The sequence below is a fragment of the Equus caballus genome, chromosome 2 (genome assembly GCF_041296265.1).
Source record: "Equus caballus isolate H_3958 breed thoroughbred chromosome 2, TB-T2T, whole genome shotgun sequence".
Classification (NCBI taxonomy): Eukaryota; Metazoa; Chordata; class Mammalia; order Perissodactyla; family Equidae; genus Equus; species Equus caballus.
Window position 1 is genome coordinate 48,288,601 of NC_091685.1, and position 25,230 is coordinate 48,313,830.

Genomic DNA, 25,230 nt, shown 5'->3' on the forward strand with positions numbered 1-25,230 from the left:
CCGTCCGCGCGTCCGGCTCCGGAGCCGGTTCTGCCGGCGGGGAGCGAGGCCGGGAAAGGGTCTTGGCCGGGAAGGGGCCGGAGCCCGGCCGCACCCCACGCCTGCACCCGGGCGTCCGCGGGCCGCAGTGGGGAGCAGGGCAGGGCAGGGGTCTGGGGGAGGCCCCGGCCCAGCAGCAATAAGGTCCCTGAGCCCCGCTGTGGCGAGTGCGGCCATCCTGCCCAGGGCATCCCCGGTCGGGCGCCTCACTGTGACCCCTACCCTTGCTGGTCAGTAAACTCTCCAGAAAGCTCCAGCCTCTGACTCTTCCTTCACGTCTGACCCCGTGACCCTTCGCATCAGCAGACATACAGACTCTGTGAGGTAGCATGTCAAGAGTTTTTATTAGAGTCTGGATTAAAAAACTCGACTCCAGTTGAGGGAGAGCTGTGGCTCCTCTGGGCCAGGGCAGTTCTCCAGCACTGGACGTCCCTGCCAACAGTGCCAGGAGTGGCTCCCTGGGCTTGTCACAGTCACAGACGTATGCAGGGCACCCCTTCTCCCGAGTACAGTAGTGAGCAGCACAGGGGCCTGCTCTGCTCACCCCTTGCTCAGTTCTGGTCCTGGGTGGGACTGGGCAAAGTGAGGCCCCCACCCATGCTGGCCCTCCTTCTGCCAGGGCCCCTACTGCTGGTCACGGCTGCAGCAGCCCGCCATGGGGGTGGGGGGCAGTGCCTTCTCCGCAGCTTTGGGCCAGGCTCAGGTGTGGGGGGCAGGTGGCCCCAGCCTGACCCTTCCCAGACAGCACCACAGCCTGGAGGGGGCAGAAGGGGGTGCCGCCCACAAAGACAGCACAGCTGCAGCTGGTCCTGAGCAGAGGCCTTTAACATGCTGTTCTGGCTCTCACCACAGGAACGTTAAAAACGCCGGGGAGGTGGGTGGCCGCCCAGCAACCCCTGGCTTCCGGGAGACGTGGGTGCCTTGGTGCTGGTGCTTCCTTTTGGCGACACCACATGGCCAGTGTGCCCCAGGTGTCCAGGCCCAGCTCACTCGGCCCGTGCACTCAGGAGCAGGGTCTGGCTGCCCTCAAGCCCAGCTCTCTCAGCCTTCAGCCACTGCATCTTCTGCTGGTGCTGCTGGATGGCATCCTGGACCCGGGCATCCATCATGGCCTCGGTGAGGACCCCGTCCTCAGAGGCGTATGCCATGGCCTAGTAGGGAAAGAGTGCTGAAGGAGAGCACCAGAGGGGCTGCCTGTACAGAAAAGGGTCCCCCAGCCTCAGGCTTTTGGGGCCCACCCTGTAGGGAAGACCCCCATCACTGCCACCTGCTCCCCCCAGGCCCCATGAGCCCGTTTCCTGGAGATGCCCTCCAGAACCAGAAGCCCCTGCGGGGGGGGAAGGTGGCATGAAGCCTGGGACTCCGAGTCCACCAGAGGGATGGCCGACCAGCACACACGTGTGGTCATAGGCAAATCCACAGCCCAGAGTGGCTGCCATCCCTGCAATGTTCATGGCCCTGCCTGTGTCCTGGCCAGCACCAGGCTGCCTTCTTGCCCTGTAAGGTTTCAAGGACTTTCTAAAAGCAGAAAGCCTGAGGCCAGCAGTCAAGAAGCAGCCCAGCACCGCCCATCCCACCCCCTTGGACCAGGAGGGCCCTGCCTTTATGGGCCAGGGCAGAGAAAGCAGACAGACCAGAGGCCATTCGGGGGTAGGTCCATTCTGACACGGAGGGCAGGGACCCAGGCTGAGAGCTCCCCAGGAGTGCCAGCAATACTGACTGGGTCAGACAGTGGACCTGCCACGCCAGACTGCCCCTGAACACGTACCACCTGCCCTCCACCAGGAACTGCCTCTCACAGGGCCCCCACCGTCTGCAAAGTCCTCCCAGAACCGTGGGGGGCTGAAAGCCAGGCCCTGCCTAGGAATCCCAGCCCCGAACTTGGGCGGGCATATGGGTGGAGGTGCCTAAGTTTTACTAATCAGGCCCCGTACTGTCCACATCTCCTTGGCTGCCAGGCACGTCACCTGTGGCCAGGCCACCACTCCTCCCAGATGACCCAGTGCCCCACGTAATTCCTGTCACTCAGCCTATCACTCTGACAGAGGCTGGACAGCACCCAGGGTCCACCAAGCGGGGGGCCTAAGCCAGGCCTAAGTGACCTAAGCGGCCTCGGCCCATGGTGGGCACTGTGAAGGGGTTCCCACCATCTAAGATAAGTCAGCTGCTTTGCTCACACAGACTGGCCCCGTCCTCAGGACATGGCCGTCCTCAGTGCTGGCCAAGGCCGTGGAGAGAGGGCTGCCCTGCCGCCTCCTGCGAGGAGCACGTGGCTCTGAAAAACAGCGGGGAGGGGCCCCCACAGGTAGCACCCAGCAGAGGGGCCCGTGTGGGTCAGGGTCTGGGCTTTCCTGGCAGAGAGGGGTGGGTAGATGGAATGCAGCTGCTCCTTCTGGAATCCCAGAGTATTCACAGAGACGTCTACCCGTGGAGGGTAGGGGGTGGACTCAGTCACGCACTTCCAAATACGTTAGGAAAAGGGGGAAAGTAGTGGCTTTGCCAAGGAGAAACCTGGCAGCCACCACCTTAACCAGGTGATCCAGGCCAACATCCCTGCGACATTGTGTGGACAGCAGGTTCCCCCGATATGATATGACTGGAGGAGCACCCGACCTCTGGGGTTTCCCTGAAACCCACAGTCTAATCATGAGGATAACATGAAACAAACCCAGAGGGACATTCTACATGACACCTGACCAGCAGTCCTCAAAACTGCCAGGATCATAAAAACAAGGGACATGTGAGGAACTGTCATAGCCTGGAGCAGCCTGCAGAGAGGCCGTGACTCAGTGTCATGGGGTGTCCTGGGTGGGCTCCTGGGGCCAGATCAAGCCCAAGGGAGAGTCAGTGGTGATGTGGCAAATGTGCCTTGGGGTGAGATGTTCACAGCATGGCAAGGGAGGAAGAGCGGTGCGTGAGAGCTCCCTGTGCCAGCACTGCACGTTTCCTGGGAACTGAAACGATTTAAAAATATTTTAAAATTTTATTAAAAAAAAAAGCAAGCCCTGGACCTGATGGCTTCACTGGTGAATTCTACCAAATGCTTTAATAAGAATTAAAACCAGACCTTCTCAAACTCTTCCAAAAAACTGAACAGGAACACTTCCTAACTCATCTATAAGCAAAACCCTGATACCAAAACCAGACAAAACACCACAAGGAAACTACAAGTCAATACCCCTATGGACACTGACCCAACAAAATACTTTAGCCATGCAAATTCAGCAGCATATGAAGAGGACTACACACCACGACCAGGTGGGATTTATTCTTGGAATGCAAGGATGGTTCCACACAGGAAAATCAGTCAGTGGAATACATCACACTAACAGAACGAAGGACAAAATCACACAATCATCTCAACTGATGCAGAAAAAGCATTTGGCAAAATTCATGATGAAAACATTCAATAAACTAGGAATAGAAGGAAATTTCCTCAACATGATAAAGACCATATATATGAAAACCCCATAGCAAATATCATCCCTATGGTGAGAGACTGAAAGCTTTTCCTCCAAGATCAGGAACAAGACAAGGTTGCCCACTCTCACTCCTATTCAACAGAGGACCTGAAGTTCTAGCCAGAGCAGTTAGGCAAGAAAAAGAAATAAAGGCATCCACAGTGGAAAGGAAGAAGTAAAGTTATCTGTTTGGAGATGATATGATTCGATATGTAGTAAATCCTAAAGACTTCCTCCAAAAATGTTAGAAGTAATACATTAAGCAAAGTCGTGAATAGAAAATTAACACACAAAAATCACTTATGTTTCTATATAGTAACAATGAACAATCCAGAAAGGAAATTAAGAAAACAATTTCATTTCCAATAGCATCAAAAAGAATAAAATACTTAGAAATTAACTAAGGAGGTGAAAGACTTGTATGCTGAAAACTACAAAATATTGCTGAAAGAAATTAAAGATACTAAAATACAGAAAGATGTCTGTGTGCATACACTGGAGACTTAATATTGTTATGATGTCAATACTACCCAAAGCAATCTACAGACTCAATGCAATCCCTAGCAAAATTTCAATGATTTTTTGGGGGCAGAAATAGAAAACTCCATCCCAAAATTCACAAGGAACCTCAAGGGACCCTAAATAGCCAAAATAATCTAGAAAAAGACCAGAGTTGGAGATCTCACACTTCCTGATTTCAAAACTTACCACAAAGCTACAGTAATCAAATCAGTGTGGCACTGGCATAAAGACAGACATACAGACCACTGGAACAGAATACAGAGCCCACAAATAAACCCTCACACACATGGTTTCCAGCAAGGGTGCCAAGACCCATCAGTGGGGAAAGGACAGTATTTTCAACAAACGGTGCTGGGAAAACTGGATGTCCATGTGCAAATGAATGAAACTAGACTCCTACCTCACACCACGTACAAAAATGAACTCAAAATGGATCACATACCTAAGTGTAACACTTCAAACTATAAAACCCCTAGAAGAAAACACGGGAAAAGCTTCCAGACACTGGATTTGGCAAGGATTTCTTGGCTACGACACCAAAAGCACGGAGGAAAAAAATAGATAAATTGCAATTCATCAAAATTAAAAACTTTTGTGCATCAAAGGAAACTAAAAAAGGCAACTCACAGAATGGGAGAAAATATTTGCAAATCATGTCTGATAAAGGATCAATGTCCAGAATATATAAAGAATGCGTAAAACTCAACAACAAAAAACAACCCAACTCAAAAATGGGCAAAGGACTTGAATAGACATTTCTCCAAGAAGACATACCATGGCCAGTAAGCCCGTGAAAAGATGCTCAGCATCACTGACCATCAGGGGAACACAATCAAAACTGCAATGAGACACAATCTCACACCCACCAGAATGGCCACTGTTCAGCAAGTATAAAACAACACACGTTAGGGAGGATGTGAGAAAGTGGACCCTTGTGCGTTGCTGGTGGGAATGTAAAATGGCGCAGCCACTGTGGAAAGCACTATGGCAGTTCCTCAAAAAACTAAACATAGAATTACCAAATGACCCAGCAGTCCTACTTCTGGTTACATATTCAAAGGAACTGAAAGCAGGGTCTTGAAGAGATACTCGTATACCCACGTCATAGCAGGGTTATTCACAATCACCAAAAGGTGGAAGCAACACAGGTATCCATCAACGGATGAAGGGATTAACAAAATGTGATATATCCACACAACAGATTATTGTTCAGCCTTAAAAAAGGAAGGAATTCTGACACATGCTACATGGATAGACCTTGAGAACATTATGCTAAATGAAATTAAGCCAGTTACAAAAGGACAAATATTGTCTGATTCCACTCATATGAAGTCCCTCGAGTTGTCAAATTCATACAGAAAGTAGAATGGAGGTTGCCGGGGCGGGGGGCTGGGGAATGAGGAGTTGGTCTTTAATGGGGACAGAGTTTTAGTCTGGGAGGATAAAAAAGACCTGGAGATGGATAGTGGTGATGTTTGCACAACAATGTGAGTGTGCTTAATACCAGTGAGCTGTACACTTAAAAGTGGTTAAGAGGGAGCCAGCCCCAGTGACCCAGTGGTTAAGTTCAGCGCACCTGGCTTAGGTGGGCCAGGTTCCGTTCCCAGGTGTGGACCTACACCACGTCAGTGGCCATGCTGTGGCAACTCACATACAAAACAGAAGACGACTGACACAGATGTTAGCTCAGGGTGAATCTTCCTCACCAAAAAAAGAAAAAGGTTACGATGGTAAATTCTATGTTAAAGAAAAGCAAAAGGCAGCAAATCCCCACGACAGGTAGCCCGGGTGGTAAGAGGCACGGACTCGCGTTGACAAAACCACTGCCCCGGAACGAAAGCTGCAGCAGGTCCATGCAGTGCACCACAGAGGGCTTCAGGGCACACGTGCAGAGAGGCAGCCTGCTCTGCAGCCTGGAGGGAGGGGCAGCCACAGCACCCAGCTCTGCGCCCTGCAGCTGGACACAAAGGGAGAGGGGCCGACGGAGACAACCGCACTCCTCCTGTGATGGCGGCTCCTCCTCCCTGCATCTCGCTCTCCTCTCCCAGGAGAGGGGAGGACTAACAGACAGGCCTTGGGCCGAGCTGACCAATCAGTGACTGGATACATCCTGGCGTGAGGACCAGACCCCAAGGGAGAGCACCCTTGTGCTCTGGGAGTCCACTCACTACCTCCCATGCACGGGGGCCTGAGAATCCCCAGCTCTCGATCCGCCAGGCACACCGTGGGCCTGTCACTTGGTTTGGGCAGCGAGATGTGAAGAGAAGGGAGGCGTGCTGGGTCTTGGTGGACATACGGAGAGACAGGGAGTGACCCGCTGTCAGGGACTGAATGTTCGTGTCCCCCAAATTCATACGTGGAAGCCCTAACCCCCAGCATGGCTGTATTTGGAGTTGGGGTCTCTAGGGAGGTAACGAGCGTTAGACGAGGTCATGAGTGTGGGCCCTGATCCTGCAGGACTAGTGCACCTATAAGAAGTTGCACCAGGCACTGTCTCTGCCACATGAGCACACCGAGAAGGCAGCTGTCTGAAAGCCAGGAGGAGGGCCCTCACAGACCCCACCAGGACCTGTGACCTCCAGCTCCAGAACCATGGGCACAAAATGTCTGTGTGCAAGCCCCCAGGCTCTGGCACTTTGTTACAGCAGCCGAGCTGACGAAAACACCCTGTTCTCCACTTTGCTGGCTGTGGAAGCAGAGCCACCCTCAGGAGGATCCTTAGTGAGGACAGCCTGGAGCAGAGCCCCTGGCTGACCCACGTGGGTTGCAGTTTGTGATGTTACGGCAGCATAACCTGGCTCGTCCTGACCAGCACTGTCCCCTGTGCATCTGGGCCACGACGTTCAAATCAAAGGAGGTGTCTGTTTAGTTAGTGAAATGCATATTGCCTTAAAAGCACTGCTGACTTCCCAGTGGCCGGGTTGTCACAGGGCCTCAGACAGATTCGAGCACAGGCCCTATGGAGGCGGAGATGCTGGCACAAAGCCGGGGCTGACTGCAGACATGGCTGCTCAGCACCCTCACCCAGCGGGGCTTCTCTCCTCAGTACCAGCAAGGAGCAAACGCTCTCCAGATGGCAGCACCTGAGGCTCCTGGGGGTCAACTGGCTCCCCTGCCCAGGCACCAGTGGAACTGCTGCTGGGATGTTCCAGAGAGAAAACTCGGTGTCGGGGAATGACACTCTGGCACGCGTGCCTGGAGCCCCAACACAGGAATGAAGCCAACAGTGAGCCTATCCTAAAAGCCAGGACATCCGATCTAGAGCGTTCGAAGACAGAGCAGACAAACCCAAGCGCCAGCAGCCCCCGCCCGGCAAGGAGCCGGGAGGAGACCCGAGGCCACTTATCGGGTCAGGGCTCTTCCTGGTTGTCATCTCCTCTGCCCTCCGATGAGCCCACAGACGTATCTCGGGGTGCTCCACGTCTGACCCAGGCTGTGTCCCCCTGGCCCTCCCACCCATCTGCAGAGTCACCTGAGTCAACCGCCCTGGGCCCCAGCTTGGAACAAAGTCTAGAGGTTCCCTAGACCTCGAGCGTGGGCCTGTGGGACTGTGACGCCCGCATGACATGTGGCTCATTTCCAGAGAACGCCTCGAGTTCAGAGAACCCATCTGATCTGGAGTAAAACACGATGAGGTGGGCCACAATATGCAAAGCCACTGACAGCCCGGCCCCATCCTCCCCACTGTGGGGGTGGAGTCAGGGGGTGGCTGGAAAGCAGGACAGCACATCACACCTGGTGCCAAAAACCCTTCGGCAGAGACACCCCAGGGAGGGAGGTGCCAGCACGCACTGCCTTCAAATGTCTCTGAGGGTCTCGGGATGAGACCTGCAGGACGCCTGTCCCCAACTCACCTGCCACGCCACAGCAAGCTGGGAGATCTCACGGCCCGACATGCCCTCCGTCAGTCGTGCAATCTCTGAGCACTTCTTCCCATAGTCAAACTGGGCCAGCTTCAGGCGCCTGGCAGGGAGGAATGCCTCAGTGATGCCCGGGATGCCCACAGGACCCAGGGGGAGGCCAGAGGCCTGCGAGGGCCCCCAGGCTCCCATAAAGAGGGTGGGCTGGGACGTCTGCCAGGACGTGTTGGAACCCCAGGCGGTGCATGTGCCACCCTCAGGGTGGGACGCATCCAAATGTCCCTCCTTTTAATGAGGCCAATTCTGCGCCACGTCCACTCTCAGAGCCAGGTTGCCCGTTTGGCCCTTCCTACCCCTCTGGGCATTCCCTTTCCTCCTGGAGCCCAAGGTGGGGTCTAGGCAGCGGCTGTGCAGCAAGGACAGCATGCTGAGGGACTCTGGGGGCATCTGCAGGGCCAGTCAGGATGTGTGAGAATGGTGGGGCTCCCTGAGCATGCACAGCCCCAGTGCCTGCCCATGGGGGCAGGGACCACGTGCCCTTCACTCCAGCCCTCGCCCAGCGCCCAAACACGGGAGCTGAAATCCCACTAGGGATGAGCTGAAATATGCAACCAGGAAATCAAAGGGTGGAAGACCAGCGCTCCCGAATCAGCATGGCGTCACATCAGCATACACGTGCACCTGGGTCCCTCCCCAATCAGGTCTGGCCAAAGGCCTGTGAGAAACCACTGACACACATGAAAAGGGCCTCAGGAACTGAGACTGTATGGTGTGTGGGCTGCCTGCAGGCTAGGGTGGGCCATGGGGAGGCTGGGGGCCAGAGGAGGCGGCGGCCCAGGTAAGGGAGTTCAAGGGCAGGGGGCAGAGGAGGCGGTGGCCCAGGTAAGGGAGCTAAGGGCAGGGGGCAGAGGGGCAAGGGGCCCAGGTAAGGGAGTTCAAGGGCAGGGGGCTCAGGTAAGGGAGCTCAAGGGCAGTGGCAGAGGGGCAAGGGGCCCAGGTAAGGGAGTTCAAGGGCAGGGGCAGAGGGGCAGGCGGCCCAGGTAAGGAAGCTCAAGGGCAGGGGCAGAGGGGCAGGGGGCCCAGGTAAGGGAGCTCAAGGGCAGTGGCAGAGGGGCAGGGGGCCCAGGTAAGGGAGCTCAAGGGCAGGGGGCTCAGGTAAGGGAGCTCAAAGGCAGTGGCAGAGGGGCAGGGGGCCCAGGTAAGGGAGCTCAAGGGCAGGGGCCTCAGGTAAGGGAGCTCAAGGGCAGTGGCAGAGGGGCAGGGGGCCCAGGTAAGGGAGCTAAGGGCAGGGGGCAGAGGGGCAAGGGGCCCAGGTAAGGGAGCTCAAGGGCAGGGGGCTCAGGTAAGGGAGCTCAAGGGCAGTGGCAGAGGGGCAAGGGGCCCAGGTAAGGGAGTTCAAGGGCAGGGGCAGAGGGGCAGGCGGCCCAGGTAAGGAAGCTCAAGGGCAGGGGCAGAGGGGCAGGGGGCCCAGGTAAGGGAGCTCAAGGGCAGTGGCAGAGGGGCAGGGGGCCCAGGTAAGGGAGCTCAAGGGCAGGGGGCTCAGGTAAGGGAGCTCAAAGGCAGTGGCAGAGGGGCAGGGGGCCCAGGTAAGGGAGCTCAAGGGCAGGGGCCTCAGGTAAGGGAGCTCAAGGGCAGTGGCAGAGGGGCAGGGGGCCCAGGTAAGGGAGCTAAGGGCAGGGGGCAGAGGGGCAAGGGGCCCAGGTAAGGGAGCTCAAGGGCAGGGGGCTCAGGTAAGGGAGCTCAAGGGCAGTGGCAGAGGGGCAGGGGGCTCAGGTAAGGGAGCTCAAGGGCAGTGGCAGAGGGGCAGGGGGCTCAGGTAAGGGAGCTCAAGGGCAGTGGCAGAGGGGCAGGGGGCCCAGGTAAGGGAGCTCAAGGGCAGGGGGCAGAGGAGGCGGTGGCCCAGGTAAGGGAGCTCAAGGGCAGGGGGCAGAGGAGGCGGTGGCCCAGGTAAGGGAGCTCAAGGGCAGTGGCAGAGGGGCAGGGGGCCCAGGTAAGGGAGTTCAAGGGCAGGGGCAGAGGGGCAGGCGGCCCAGGTAAGGAAGCTCAAGGGCAGGGCCAAAGGGGCAGGCGGAGCCGAGTGAGAGGAGCAGCCGGCTGTGTTGCCAGCGACAGGAGGGATTCAGGTCAGCGCTGCGGAGATCTGGGCCCCTGGAGGGGGTTAGAAATAGCCCGGCCCTTGCTGATCTGGAGCAGGATGCACAAAGCGGTGAGTGAGAGGGTGGCCCAGACCGAGTGTGAAGGGCTCCCCATCCCCTGGCGGGCTTTGCAGAGTGGCGGTCCCAGGCTCCTGGAGTCAGGGTTGGCCGTGGACAATGGTCAGTCTACCTCCAAGACCAACATCGTGGTCCAAGTGAAGCTCAGCGAAATGTCCGCGATTGGCCACCACAGCCCTCGCCCTCGGGGCCCGAGTGTTTCCTTAAAGGCCTCACGTAGTGAAGGCACTTGTGTAACAAGCGCAAAAGCACAGACACCAGCTAGTCCGTGATGACAGGCTACTGAGTCAACCACCCGGGGGTGGGGAGGACGGAGGCACAGGGGCCGAATAAGTGGACAGGACAGGGGCCAGCAGAGCCTCCCAAGACAGAGCCCCACGTGAAAGCACTGGGTCAGGACTAGGTACACCGGTGGGAGGAGGTGCTGGCAGGACCCCAATGGGACGGGGTGGGAGCAGCCGAGGGCCATCCAGGACACTTACTGCTTTCCTTCTGTGGCTGGTTTAAGAACATACTTGTCAAAATACATTCTCACCAGGCGCTCCCGCTCCTCCAGCTGCGGCAGGTCAAAGTTGACCATCTCGTCGATGCGGTCGTTGATGGCCCAGTCAAACTGCTCGGGCTGGTTGCTGGCCAGGACCAGCATGAACCTGTGGCCAACAGAGACGGTGCGAGCTGACCGCCTGCTCACCAAGGACAGGGGCCTCTCAAATCACACAGGGCAATCTTCTAACAGAGTCTATCTGGCAACTTTTTAACCCAGAAAACCTCAGGCAGACCCAGCATTGCTCTCTGCTGTCCATCCCTCCCTCTGACAGTTGTTCCTGCCCCAATTCATGCTTCTCTTCTGACCGATGGCCCAGCCTGATGGGATGGCCACGTACGCCTCGCTGTGCACAGGGATAGGGACCCTGGGTTCCAAGGCAAATGTCTGCCCCTCCTCCACTGGAGCCCAGAGATCAGCTGAGTGGAGCTGCCAACTCAGCAGGGACATGGATACGCCTCCCAGGGGTCTGAGGGGGTTGGGAGGTCTCTGCTGGCAGAGCCATAGCGGGCGAGGGCAATGCATCTGAGATGGTGGTAAAAAGATGACCTGCAGGGCTGGGTGCCCCGCAGTGAACAGCAGGCAAGTGACAGAAGAGTAAGACTAAGGATCTGGAAGGGGCCAGTCCATCCCTGGGGCCACCTGCACCCAGGGCACCCGGTGTGGGGCGACCACTCAGACATCCCATTTCTGGGGGACAGCCGGAGGTGCCAAGGGCTGGCCGGAAGCCAAGGGCAGTGACCTGTGGACAAGGACTGGCCCTGGCTCTGCTTGAGAGACGCTAGCATATCTTCTCAGTGGTTCCCACAAACACCCCACTGTGCCCCGACTGGCCATTCCTGTTGCATGGGTGCAGGACACAGGATGCCCCAGAGTGGGGACGCTGCCCAGGCACTGTGAGCGATGGGTCAGGTGTGTGCCTGCCCTGTTCCCAGCCCTGTCCTGCAGCAGCCATGTGAGTTCAGGCAGTGCCTCAGTTTCCCTCTGTGAAAGGCTGCTGTGAGGGCCATATGGGATGACGTAGGGAGGCGCTCTGCACATGGGTCTCACGCTGGCGGGTGGCCCTCACTTGCTGCTGTGCTGGCCTGTCCGGTGCAGGAACGCATTCAGGGTGGCCCTGAGGTCCTCGCTTATCTTTTCCTGCGGAGAGAAGGCAGCTGGCCTGAGCAGCAGGGCTCTGTAAGCAGCCGAGAGGAAGTCAGATGGAGGCCCCGGAAAGACACAGCCCCTGCTCCTCCAGGAGCAGGAGTACGCCAGCATCTTAACGAACGAATCTAAACTTGAAAACGACTCTGAAAAACACCACACGTACAACTCCTGCTCCTCACACACACAGCTCTTTATGAAGAGAGCGCAGCTGAGGAGCAGGTATGGGTCAGGCCTCAGTCACGAGCTGCAGTGACCTTCCCAGGAAACACGGATGCAGCCCGAGATGACGGGCCTGGCCATGCCTCGCTCTGCTCAAATCACTGGACACGCTGTCTGTGGCCAGCCCAGCCCACCAGGCCAGACAGAGGTTTCCAGAATACTCACGGTCGCTCGCTTCCTGAGGAAGGCGTCTGCTTCATCCACAAAGAGCAGGAGGCTGTGAAGGGGAGGGGTCCGCATGAGGTGTGGGCAGGGCCTGGGGGCAGAGCCTGGCAGAGGCTGCTCAGCACAGGCACCGTCCTGTTGGAACGCCAACGCACCGATCACACTGAGACCCACACCACAAGCTGCCCACAGCAGTCTTGGGGAGCGCGGACCTCAGCCCCAGGCATGCCAAGTGCTGGCGTGCAGAGACGATCACTAAACGTACACAACAGCCACACCGGGCGCTAAACTAAGTACCCGGCTGGCAGCCCTTGTCTCAAATGTTTTACATTCAGAAGCAATGAGAGGTTCCAGTGACGAGCACAGACCACCAGGAACCCGCGCTCGGGTGAATTTTTCCCTCAGACCCCCGGCCCCAAATGCTGCCAGACAGCAGAGGCTGCTCTGGCCTCAGGTATGACTGCGGGGACAGGTTGCAGTGGAGTCACTGACGCCCTGCCCAGCAGGAGCCCACTCACCCTCGCCGGCTGGTGCTGGCCCAGTCGAAGACCTTGTGCACAGCAGTCACGCCGTCCCGCCCCATGGGGGCCACGTCCCCGCCTGTCATGATGGCGTAGTCCATGCCAGAGTGCAGCGCTAGTTTCTGGAAGAAAGGGCGGACAGGGAAAAGGCAGCATGCTCTTCGCTTCCTCCCTTTTAAAGCCTGTGGGTTCGCCCTCTGCCCTCACCCGCTGCTTGAAGCACTGGGGGCTGGCTGTGTGTGCAGACGCCCCTTGCCTGAACAGCTGGGGAGGGGCTGCCCTCCCACGTGGCCCTGATGCCCAGCCCCAAGAGCCTCAGCTGTAGCCTCTGCCCACCCACCCCACTACTGGCGGGTGAGACTCCTGCGGGACCCCAGCCCCACCTGCGCAGCCACATGCCCTCACCTTGGCAAAAAGCGTCTTGCCAGTCCCTGGAGGCCCGTACATCAGAATGTTCCTGTACAGGCTCCTGTTCTTCTTGGTGTTCCTTGTCGCGATGGCGATGTCCCGCACACGCGCCTCCAGGCTGGGCTGCCAGGGGACACGGCAGTTTGCGAGATGCCCTGCTGCTGAGTCTGACCCTCCTGGGCCAGCACAAGAGGCAGCCCACCCCAGGCTGTGGCTCAGATGGGTAATTCCACCCCAGCCCCGAAACAGCAGCGCCACTCACACTGAGGACGACGCCCTCCAACGCATCCTGAGGCTTACTGAGGAGCCGCCTGCTGACCTGCGGGGGGACGGGCAGGGTCATCGGCAGAGCCCATGGCACAGCCACCAAGTGCTGGGAACAGCTGGCTTGCCACGTGGAAACACCACCGCCACAGACCTCGCACTCAAGGATACAGAGGACCGGGCCCTGCTTCAGAATGCTGGCAGATGAGGCCGTCTGTGTTACTGGGCTGGGTGACCCACAGGTTCTTTATTGACCCTTTCTTCAATCACCCGCAGCAATTAATAGAGAGGTCCAGCCGCAGACAGTGGGGGATGTGGCAGGAGGGGCACAACAAGGAAAGGGAGGCAGCTGACCCCGAGCTACTTCCAGTGACTTTTACAGGAGTCCAGGAGTGCAAAGAACCCAAAAGCTATGCAGTCCCTCACATCAACAGATGCAAGGGGCACCTGAGCAGATGGGGCGAGGGTCCCCTGAGTCCTGACGAGGACAGCAAAGAGGAAAAAGCCAAAAGCAAATCCCATGTGCAGGAGGCAGCAGAAAGGACTTGTGTCAGTGGGGAAGGACATGTGTCCAGTCTGGCTGTGACACCAGAAGGGACTGGGGGACACAGCCCCAGTGAGAATGGGCCCCACACCCACAGCCAGGCCCGTTACCTGCAGCGGGTGCCTCAGTGCCTCCAGCACTGTGATGCGAGAGGTCTCCCTCACCAGGGACGGCTTCCCCAGCCGGGCTTCGATGTACCGCCCGGCGACAGACGTGGCATTCTTGGCGGAGTAGACGCCGACGGCCAGCAGTGTCAGTCCGGCTACCTAGAGCAGGGCAGAAAGGCGGCGAGTGACACCCACTGCCCTGCACCACTCAGCAGTTGACACAGCCACCTGAACCCACCCCGTGCCAAGTGACAGCAGAGCCTCCAACCCCAAATCCCACACCAGCCGACGCTCAACTACACATGATGGCGGAAGATGGTTCCAGACAGCCAAGGTATCAAAAAGCTTATTAAAAACGCCCTTTCTCAGAGAGCTACTGGAAAGTGTGTTCCAGCAGGACTAGGGAAGCGACAGGAGCTACAACCGTGAAGAGGCGAAGGGACTCCTGAGCTGATGGGGCACAAAGCACACACCACAGTGGGAGCACAGGCAGAGGACACTCAAGCCGGAGCTGCAGTGAAAAGCTCCCAGAACCCACACCAACATCTGAAAACGGAACTAAAACTCTTCCCTACAAAATGAACAGCTCAGCCACCATAGGGGAGCAATGACTGAGACCACACAAACGAGGTTCTTAGGACACCAGACGGCAAAACGAGGGCCAGAGAGGGGCACATGCCAGGAGGTGGTGGGGCCAGGGCTGGCTGTCGGCACCACTGTGAGCTGGCTCCTGGGTCTGACTCCAGCAACCCCCTCCGCGTGTCTATCCAGCTTACTTAGAAGGTAGACACTTGACTCAGGTGGACTCTCAGCAGAGTCTGTCAGCAGGCAGGCAGGACTGACCAGCCCACAGGCCGCCCACATGGGCGGGGATTCCGAAGTGAAGACACACGCAAGAGTTTCACCACCACATGCAACATGCAGGCATTGTCTGGACCCTAAGGTGAACAGACTGCCAGCAGCGCTTCTGGGACAGCTGGAGGGACCCAAGCGCACGGGGCACTCAGCCCTTGACACGCTTTCACACACTCCACGAGAGACAAGACGATCAGTGAAACAGACGCCTTGGAATGCTGGTCCCTCCGGGAGGCAGGGGATGGGCACGTGGCCAGTAGATTCTGCTCTGCTTTCTGAGCACTGGACAGTTGTCACAAAAAGGATAAAGAAAACTCCCATTCAGAGAAGTATTGCAAAACCAAAGGCAAGAAGAGGGAGCATGCAGGCCCCTGGCCCAGGCAGACACCAACCTCCCCAGAGGCTCCCAAGGTCTGAGTCTGCAGGGGAGCAGAGCCTGTGGGCAGCACGTGTACCCTCACCGTCAACTGCCTCAGCTGGCCTGTTCTCTCAGCTCCTGTGTCCCTCTCTGTGACCCTGTTGACCCAGGATCCTGCTCTAATGTGCGCAGGGGCCAGAGTCCTAGCTGAGGGCACCTGGGAGGAGGATGCTGACCTTGCGGAACCCAGACACAGGGAGAGGCCTGCATTCACGTCCCAGGTGGGGCCGACCCATGTCCCAGTCAGAAGAGCAAGGAGACTGGGCAGTGTGGGGTGCAGAGGGAGCAGAATCTCAACCATAGAGAAGGGGACCCACACTAGCTCCTCGTTCAGAGGTCCCACCACCTGGCGGTCTCTGCTCAGACCACCTCAGGGCCCTCCAACCACCCACAGACAAGGTCACGTCCCAAGAGTGGGACACAGGGTTATAAGGAAAACGTGGGCCATCAAGTAGACAGTGAAAAACTGCCTCCTCCACAGGCATGGTAAGCAAAGCTCTAGCACCAGGAACTTGGTTTTTCTTGTGGTTTATCAGCCTCTTTATTTTTTTTGCTGAGGAAGATTCACCCGGAGCTAACATCTATCGCCAATCTTCCTCTTTTTGCATGTGAGCCACCTGGCACAGCACGGCCACTGACAAGTAGTGTAGGTCTGCACCCAGGCACCGAAGCCAGCTGCCAAAACAGAAGGTGCCAAACTTAACCCCTAGGCCACCAGGGCTGGCTCTACCAGCCTCTTTAAATCCCTTCCTTTGTTTGCCACAACGCGCAGGACCCAAGGGCGTCCTGAGGTTCTAACCAGAGGCACAACCTGACTGCCTGAGCGCTTTTCTCTGCAACTTTCCACTCGAAGTGTAAACACTCTGAAGCTGAGGCCACTCACTGCAGGGCTGCCACAGCGGCTTGGAGATGACCAGGCTGTGGGTCGCGTGAGGCTTGGCCCCACTAAAAAAAGTGAAACTTTATTCCAGGAAAACAAGGTTAACACCAAACCACTAATTCCTGTAAAAAAACAAGTAAGCAAACAGCGCCAGCCTCATCAGATGACTGCTCTCCTCATCACGGCCGAGGCAGCCACGTTTGCAGACTCCTCTCCAGGACGCGTGTCCCCTGGCACTGCCCAGCGCACAGCACACACCGAGCACCTCCCGTGTGCTGGGCCAGGGCAGCAACGACGTGGAGGGAGCAGTGTGGAGTCCCAAGGTGGGGATGGTCAAAGAGGAGGGTCAGGCAGAGGTGAGCATGCGGGAGGGCCTGGAAGGCTCAAGGCAGGGCTCGGACCCCGCACAGCACAGCCACGCCCACATCAGCTCTGTCCTCTCACACCTGGACATGTGCCCCTACCTGGACCTGCTCAGGGAGGACACAGGAGCCAAAGCCCCAGCTGTGCCCAACAAGCAGCCTTGACCCAAGCCCAGGTCTGCCTCCTGCACGAGTCCCGGTCCGAGCAGGGGTGCCTGGGGGAGGCAGGACAGGGTCAGTTGGGAGGAAGCTGCAGGCCTGCAGTTCACTGCATGAAGCAGGGCGCAAAGGAGGGAGTGGAAGGATGTGGCCAGGGCTTAGAGCCAGCACCCAACTCCAGGCGGCCCAGCTCAGACGCCAGAGAGAAACTGCTGAGTTGCCCACCCCGCTGGCCATAGGCCGGATTCCCTGGACCCACTTTCAGCAGGGCCTCCACTATGACCCACTGCTCCAAGGGCAGGGGGCCCCTGAGCATTGTTCGAAACTTGTTTCAGAAGAATGTGACAGGAATCCTTGCTCAGCCCCGTCACTGGCCCAAGCTGGGTGGCTCCAAGGGGCCATGTTATGAACCAGCAGTCTGACCAGCTCCAAGTTCCCTGGACTGGAGCCCTGGCCCTGCCAGGACCATCGAGTGCCTGCTTCTCTGGAGGCTCAGTCTGATCCACCCCTCACTGTCCCCGAGCAGGACATTTGTGGAAAAGGCCCCAGGAACAGGGGGCCCCGGACATCTGGCCGTGTTTCCTTGGGGCATGGTCGCTGCGCTAAGGATCAGCACTTCACTGTCAGGCCCTCGCTAAGGTGTCAGTCCCACACGAGTGAGTGCTGAGCCACGCTCCTCAGCCTGGAACAGCGCAGGCACAGAGCCAAGCGCAGGCCCTACCTGTGGAGGCTTCAGGAACTAGTTCTAGCCAACACTCCCCGCCCTGTATGCTAAGTAGCCCCACGGCACAGGGCACAGACCACTGGGCTTCCAGAATGTGAGACTGCCCGATGGCCTTGGTGGGCTGACCTCTTCTTCCCCCTGAAGGGGGGGACCCTCCCAGAAGCTCAGTTGGAAAGGCGCACCCCACATGTCTCCCAGACCCCATGGGGTCTCAGCTGGTCCCACTGCCAAAGCCCCGGACAGGTCCCCATTCACACTTTCTAAAAGACGGGGTCGCTAAGGAAAGTGGGGAATGAAGCTCTAGCATCCCCTTCCCACGTCTTCCTTCCAGCCAGAAAGTTAGAAACTTTTTAAAAAAAGGGTTTTGACACTTTTTACTGAATGCTGCCACGGCCAACACCAAATGATTCCACGTGCCCCAAACCAGAGGCCCCACCTGTCCAGCTTCCTAGGAGAGGGGAGCAGGAGGGAGCAGCAGTGCAATTCCTAAACCACAGGCTTTCTTGGCGCGCCCCATCTGCAGACTCACACCACCCAAGACAGGGACGAGGCCCAGAGGGGGCCCTGGCACAGACTGTGGGGAAGATGTGGCAGTGGTGTTTACCGTGGCTGTCACTTTGTCCCAGTCTGTCACAAAGGCACGGAATCCTTCACCGAACAGGGTGCCAGCTGTCCTGTAGAGGAAGCAGGGACATGACCTGGAGGGCAACGGACCTGGGCACGGGGCTAGGGAAAGGGCAAGGGGTCCGAGAAGCAGTCTTCCCTGCCTGGGACAGGGGATGGAGGCCATCAAGCCACTGAGGGCTCCAGTGGATGCCCACCAGGGACACGGCCTTACCTGATGGACTCCAAGATGGTCTGGCGGTGCTCAGCAGCCTTCAAGCGGATCTGCTCACGGATGATGTCTGCGTTCTCACGCTCGGCCTTGGCCCGGGCACGTGCCTCAGCCTCCACCCTCAGCATCTCGTTCTTGTGTCTCAGCTCCATCTCCCGCTCCACAGTGGCTGCCAGGATGAGGCAGGAGAGTGGCACTCGGCTCCCAGCCCTGTGGCCTGGCTGCCTCTCTGCCCACTGTGGACCACCCCCCAAGCCGGGCCCCTCCAGTAGATGGCTCTCCATGAGGAGTCCTGAGTTCAGACCCCGAGGCCCAGGCAACCCTTCTCATAGGACAGGAACTCACGTGGGACCCTGGGGTTGCCTGGCTGCAGATGAAGAGTGGGCCCCAGAATGCCAGCCCGCCCTGGTTTCTGTTGTGAAGCCCCGGCTGCAGCATGCAGAGCCCCCAGCATGGGTCTCACAAAGCACACAGATTAAGTGCCTGAAGCTGCGCCTTCCCATGCCTACAGCCCGTGCACCCCGCTGGCCCTTCTCAAGCTGCCGCCTCCTAGGCAGGCTCCAAGGACACAGCCCCAGGCGGAGCTCACAGCCCTACCTCGTCGTATGGCCTCCTGCTTCTGCACGGACTCCTCCTGCTTCCGCAAGTTCTCCTCATTGAGAAGTTGCTGACAAGAAACCACAAAAAAAGGCAAAAGCTTTCAGAAGTAAGAAACAGCCAACATGGCTCTGACAGGGCAGCTGCTCGGCCTGAGGGGACACTTCCGCCACCCCAGAGGCTCTGACCTTCCCAGGGACAGGCACCCCAGGGCGCAAATGCTCCACAGCCCGATGCAGGCGGGGCTGAACTGCCCAGGACACGCATGTGCCTCAGGGCTGGGTTCAAAAGTCCCTGCCCCCAGGAGAGCTTGGCCGCAGGGCAGACCTCTGGGTGCTCCCCCGGCCCCCCAATGACTGTCCTCACAGAGCTCTGTTTTCCACTGTAAGACCCACAACTCTTGAACATCCACCACGAACTCATCACATCCAGGGTCCTAGTCAGGCCTCAACTGGGAGAGACCTCAGAGTGGCCGGAGCATGGAGGCACGTGCATCCTGTGTGCGTGTGCAGGCGTGGGAGCAGAGCTTCCCAGGACCCAGAGCCTGCCGCACCGGACTTGGGCCACCCACCTGCCCAGCAGAGGCCATGCTCTTGGGGAGCACGCAGGTGCCAAGCTCACCTGCTGCCTCAGCTGGTCCTCATAGCGCTGCCGTGCCAGCTTGTCCTGGTACTGGGCCCTCTGGGGAGGGAGAGAACAGCATGAACACAGCTCAGCTGGAGAGGCTGGTGGACGGGCCTGGAACCAATGTCTGGACCCCGACGCCACTGGGCACTAGGACCTCAGATGAGCCCCCCAGCTCCACCTGCTGAGTTAGTGAGCACAGTCACACATACACGGGATCCATGTCACGCTGAGTGCTGAGGAATCCACAGGCCTCAGATGTTTGCACAAGGTCATCCCAAGGCCTTGATGGGTCAATAACAGACCCAGACTGCATCTGGGGCCACGGTGCGCCCCATCCTTGTCACCCAGGCCTCCCTGTGCCCACGTGGCCCTTACCGCCTGGTGCTGCCGCGTCTCCTCGTTCAGAGTCTTCCTCCGTTCCTCAGCCTGCACACGGATCTGCTCGCTCTTCAGCTGCTCCACAGCGGCCTCATACTCCTATAGCACAGACCAGCTGCTGCAACCCCAGAGCCTGGCAAGGCCTCACACTCAGGACTTCGAGCTCAGGGTTCAGGCCACCTCTACAACCCTCTCCCGTATCCCATGTGGGCCCTGAAGGGGCTGGAAAGGTCTGGGCAGGGTGGGACGTGCTTCCAGAAGACACAGCCTGGACCAGCACCTCCACAGGCCCATTGCATCTCAGCTACACCCGCACCAAGGTCCAGGAGGACCCAGACCCGCAAGCAGCAAGAAGCGCCAGGAAAATGGACAGGGTTGGACTCCAGAGGATGAGACAATCTCCTAGGGGGCCTGTCACTCCCCTCTCTGACACTGTTTCCAAAGTGGCTTATGTCAGGTGCTCACTTTTTGACTAGGTTTTATGACAGCCAAGGATTGAGTGCAGAGCACAGGCCTTTTCTAGGCTCGCTATGAGAGTATAAGAAACCAGGGGAGAACCCGCCCAGGGAGACCAGCCCATCCTCACCCACGCCCGCCCTTCCAGGTGGTTCTGCTGGGGAAACTGGGGCCACACGCCAGCGCCTGTCTCTGACCGCTCCCTGCTTCCCTGCAAACCAGGAGCTAGAAAGCAAACGCGGGATGGAGGCGTCCGCGCAGCCGCGGCTCTCAGGCACTTCTCATCCCAGGACCCTTCTGTGGCCAAGGGGACGCAGACCACCCCGGCGAGCATCCCACCCTCCACTCACTTTGAGCTTGGACTGCTGCTCCAGCTGTAATGTCTGCTCCTGCATCTGTGCGAGACTCAGTGCCTCCTTGGCATGTCCTGCAGAAGACGGGAGGGCGGTGTCAGGGCAGCAGGCACAGGGCCTCGTTCATGCGCTCAAGCCAAGGGGCTGTCAGGGAGACCACGGCTCCCCTCAACCTCAAAGTGCATGTGCCCACCCTCATTCCAGGTCAGACCCTGCTCGGTGACCCCTCTCTCCAAAGGCTCCCTTCTCCTCACCTTTGTCTGCTCTATCCCCAACAGAAGGGTGGCCCATGCCCCTCGAGAGGAGGGCCAACATGGCAGCTGTTTCCCAACTAAACAAGAAGCAAGCCCGTGGCCAGAATGTCCTTTATTTTCCATGCACGTACGTTCTCTTAAGTCTTAATTAATTCTTAAGTCATCATTGATCTACTACCAAGCTTAAGAAGTAAATGGGGGGGCCAGCCCAGGGACGCAGCAGTTAAGCTTGCACGTTCCGCTTTGGTGGCCCAGGGTTCACTGGTTCGGATCCTGGGTGTAGACATGGCACCGCTTGGCAAGCCATGCTGTGGCAGGCGTCCCACATATAAAATAGAGGAAGATGGGCACAGATGTTAGCTCAGGGCCAGTCTTCCTCAGCAAAAAGAGGAGGATTGGCGGCAAACGTTAGCTCAGGGCTAATCTTCCTCAAAAAGAAAAAAAAAGTAAATGGGAATTAAATCAGAAGGAAGCCAAAGCGTGCAGGGTGACGGCTCTTCACAGAGCGTGTGCCATAAACATCTTCTACGTGTATTCTGCTCATAAGGCAGGATCCATATCTGTCTGTGTTTGGGACTTCTGGTACTCTCCTGAAGCCTACGCATCAGGTCTCTCAAATGTCTGTCTGATGACATGGTTCTCCCGTGCACACTATTCACCAGAGAAGTCTTCTAACAGGTGAGCGTGCGGGAGGAAGGCAGGCCGTGAGCCACTGTCCTGACTCTGCAATGGCCCTAGCTGGCTCCCTTTGCTTCCCACACGTCCATCCTTCTATCCTCCATGACCCATCTTACTTTTTGAAGCCTTCAAAGTCAGCTGCAGACCCTAGTACCCGTCACCCCCAAAATGGAGCAAACATCGTTACCTAGAGCATCACATCTGATTATAGTTCTGGGTTTTTCTTTTCGGAGTTAAACTGCTGCTCTAAGCACAACCCACACCTTCAGACAAGAGTGGCAGGAGCTCTGTGTTTGGATGGTCTGCTGGGGTATGCGGTCTGGCATGAACACAGCATCAAAGCTTGGGAAGGGCCCTCAGAGCTGGTCAGGATGGGGCTGCTGCGGTCTCCTAGAGCCCTACTGCAAAGCTCTCCCCTGGGTCTCTGGTGATCGGAGGCACAGATGGCATAAGGAAGGCACCAGAGTCCCACCCCCTTCATTGGTGAGCTTGGAAAGCCATGAGGTCAAGGGCTGAGCAGACCCGGGGAGCCCCTGTAACAGCTCACTCAGACTGAGTGGAAGCGGAGATCACAACAGATAGGAACACAGGTGTCACAGGCCAACAACACTGGGACTGAATCCCAGCTGTGCTGTTTATTCACAACGTGACCTTTGGCAAGGCAGGTTAAACTCTCTGAGTGCCTCACCTGAAATGGAGCGGGGTTCTCTCTCTCCCTGACTCTTGGAGGAGTGAAATGAGAGCAAGCAGGTAAACTGCTCAGCATGAGGCCTGGCACCACATGCCCACTAATCACAAGCTAGGATTTCAACACCAGCAACAGTAACTCTTCACCTTGAAATCATCCTGTACCAGGAAACATGCTTCCAAAGCATTAATTAGCACCTGTTACAGGCAAGGTGCTCTTTTAGGCACCTGCCTTCCTGGAGTGTACAGGCAAGTGGACTGGGGCACACAGACTGCTCAAGGCCAAATGTCCTGCTCTGGCCTCCCAGGAGGGCCCAGGAGACAAGGCAGCATCAGGCTGGGCCTTGAAGGATAGAAGGTGGTCACACTGTGGGAAGCAGCTGAGGCCATCTCTGGACGGCCTGGAGAGAGCAGGGAGGTCGAACAAGAGCAGGCTCAGACCAGCCTTGGCAGGCACTGCTGCCTGTGAGCTGCAGCATCCGGAGAAGACAGACTTACAGAGGGGCTATCGGGCAGAGGGGCACGAGGTACCCTGGGAAGAAGGGTGTGAGGCTAGGAAGGGGTGGCACACGAGGGCAACGCCTCTCCCACTGGCCAGCAGCAAGGCCAGGAAGGACGGCAGGGACAAAAATGAAGTAGAGTCCACACCTGGGACAGAGTCATCGGATGTGGAGACTAATGGGAGGACTGATGAGGGGACTATAACTCCAGGCAGTGGCCTCTGGGGACTCTGCAAGAGATGCTACTTGGTGGGGAAATGAGGGCTTGGTCATAGGAGAGCAGAGGCCAGAGCCCTGGGGACCCAGGTGGAGAATGTTCCAGAGCAGGAGCTCTGGGCGGCCCATACAAGAGACCTGGGAGCAATTCAGAGGCACAAGTAGCCAGGAAGGAGGAGCTGCTCCTCTCAGACATACCCAAGGCTATTCACCCAGGCTGTACAACTGCATGGGGCTGGGGGGCCAACAGTGAGGGTTCAGCTTCCAAAAGCAGGAAAACATTGAAATTCTGAGCATGGCGAGAGGCTGAAGTCCCACAGGTGCTGGGGTAGAGAGGTGTCTGCTGATGAAACCTTTAACAAGAAGTCACACCATGTGTCAAAAACCTACCATCATGTGAGGTGCCTTGAAGCCCATCCACTGTTTCTCAGCCCAACCTGACGATTAAGATTATCTAGGGGCCGGCCCACTGGGGAGGTGGTTAAGCGCCCATGTTCCGCTTGGGTGGCCCGGGGTTCTCCTGTTCGGATCCCAGATGCAGACATGGCACCGCTTGGCACACCATGCTGTGGTAGGCACCCCACGTATACAGTAGAGGAATATGGGCATGGATGTTAGCTCACGGTCAGTCTTCCTCAGCAAAAAAGAGGATTGGCAGCAGTTAACTCAGAAAAAAATTTTTTTTAAATTAAGATTATCTACAAAACTTAATACAGAGTCAGGGGGGGTGGTTCCAGCCAGGCCTAAGGAAGCAGGCTGTTCTGGGCCCAGACCCAAATATCTAAACGTTTTGAATGTCCCCTGGGCATCTGAGAGCCACGCAGGCCCAGAGGCCTTCACCCAGGATGCTCCTTAGCCCCCAAGGGAAGGGCAGGGATTGAGCCACCAAGTGCCCAGCCTCTCCTTCCTTAATGAGAAAGACTCTGCTTATACCTGTTTACAACGTTTCTCTGTAGGATCTCCTTTGAGAAAACGGCACTTCTGTTTAAATAAAAGCTTAAGAGCTGTTGTATTCTTTCAATCAGTCTTTACTCACCACCTTCTACATTCCAGCCTCTTAAATACAAACTACGTTTTCAGACAAATTGTTAAGGCCATAGAAGACAAGACAGGACGAAAAACACGGGCTTCGTAAAAGTCCAGCCACTGCTGATGCCTTGAGGGCCCTGGGTCAGGAAAGTCATCAGGCTAGGCCAGGGCTGTCTGACCTCCTGGTTTACAGACTCGCCTACCTGAACGCCAGCGTTTTCCAATAACACATGCAAAGCTGCTATATTTTGCTTAAAACCAATAACCCTCAAACGTGCTTCCCTCCTTAAGTGAAAAACTGCTAGCAACCACCTACAAACGGACCCGCTTCCCTACCTCGCCGCACCTAGCCACGCTGTGGCCGTTCCACGTGGAGGTAGCAAGAAACGGAAGGAGCTCCGGCACTCTGAGACACCGAAGACAAGGGCCGGCACCTGCTACGTGTAACCTCTGAAAGTCCCCTCTGCACCGGTTTCCCCACCTGAGGAACGCGGGGCAGCTGGGAAGGTCGGATAAGGTAACGGAAGCCCGAACCTCCCCAGACGCAAGGTCGCTTTGGCAGGTTCACTCCTGGAGGCCTGTCTCCTCACTGACCAGCGGGACTGCCGACAGCCATGTGCCGCCTGACCGCTCGGACGACAGAGGGGCTACAGACCCGATGCGCGCGCAAGCCCAGGCACCCGCGGACCGGCTCTGCGCAGAGAAGCCCCTGCCCCGCCCCGCCGGCGCCGCCACACTCACGCGAGTGCTCCAGCTCGCGCGCCGCCTTGGCCGCGCGCTCCAGGCCCGTCGGGTCGAAGTTGCTCCATTTGTCCTTGGGCGCCGGCCGGTCCCCCGCGCCGCGGTCCCCGCCACCCTCGGCCCCAGGCTGCGCGGGAGGCAGGGACAGCGGCGGCCCCGCGCCTTCGCCCTTGGGGCCTTTGATGCCGAAGAGCCACGACATGGCCCCTGAGCGCCGCGCGCCGCCACAGCAGCCGGGACCTGCGGCCGAGCAGACGCCCGCGGCTCGGAGAAGCCTCCACGCGCCGCCAGCCGGCGGTCAGAACCACTGCGCAGGCGCGACCCACGCCCCTTCCTCCCGGGCGACGGAAGAGCGCGAGGGCCACGCGTCGCTGCCCTCGTACTGGCCCGGAGGACAGCTACGTCATCAGCATCGGCGCGGCGATTGCCCGAGCCGGGTCTGAGGGCGGGGCGGGGCGAGGAGCC

The 25,230-nt window shown here is 57.8% G+C and overlaps 1 protein-coding gene across 3 annotated transcripts; it reads right to left on the bottom strand.

Moving 5' to 3' along the window:
- Nucleotides 1-364: 364 nt before the first annotated feature.
- LOC111772475 (ATPase family AAA domain-containing protein 3) lies at nt 365-25,149 on the bottom strand. Of its 3 annotated transcripts, none has more exons than XR_002806363.2 (16): nt 24,766-25,116; nt 20,658-20,734; nt 19,849-19,950; nt 19,468-19,527; nt 18,847-18,916; nt 18,253-18,418; nt 18,019-18,088; nt 14,020-14,175; nt 13,364-13,420; nt 13,099-13,224; nt 12,691-12,815; nt 12,173-12,224; nt 11,709-11,779; nt 10,631-10,745; nt 7,877-7,985; nt 365-1,190 (listed from the first exon to the last, which is right to left on the bottom strand). XR_002806363.2 is itself a non-coding variant. In XM_023635998.2 (16 exons), the coding sequence occupies exons 1-16, from the start codon at nt 24,965-24,967 to the stop codon at nt 1,026-1,028; spliced, it is 1,776 nt and encodes a 591-aa protein (XP_023491766.1). In that variant the 5' UTR covers nt 24,968-25,149; the 3' UTR covers nt 365-1,025. The 3 variants fall into 3 exon arrangements, 2 of the variants coding, with proteins under 2 accessions (XP_023491766.1, XP_023491767.1); XM_023635998.2 differs by having other exon boundaries at nt 10,578-10,745; nt 24,766-25,149; XM_023635999.2 differs by lacking the exon at nt 24,766-25,116 and adding an exon at nt 23,194-24,740 and having other exon boundaries at nt 10,578-10,745.
- Nucleotides 25,150-25,230: the final 81 nt, after the last annotated feature.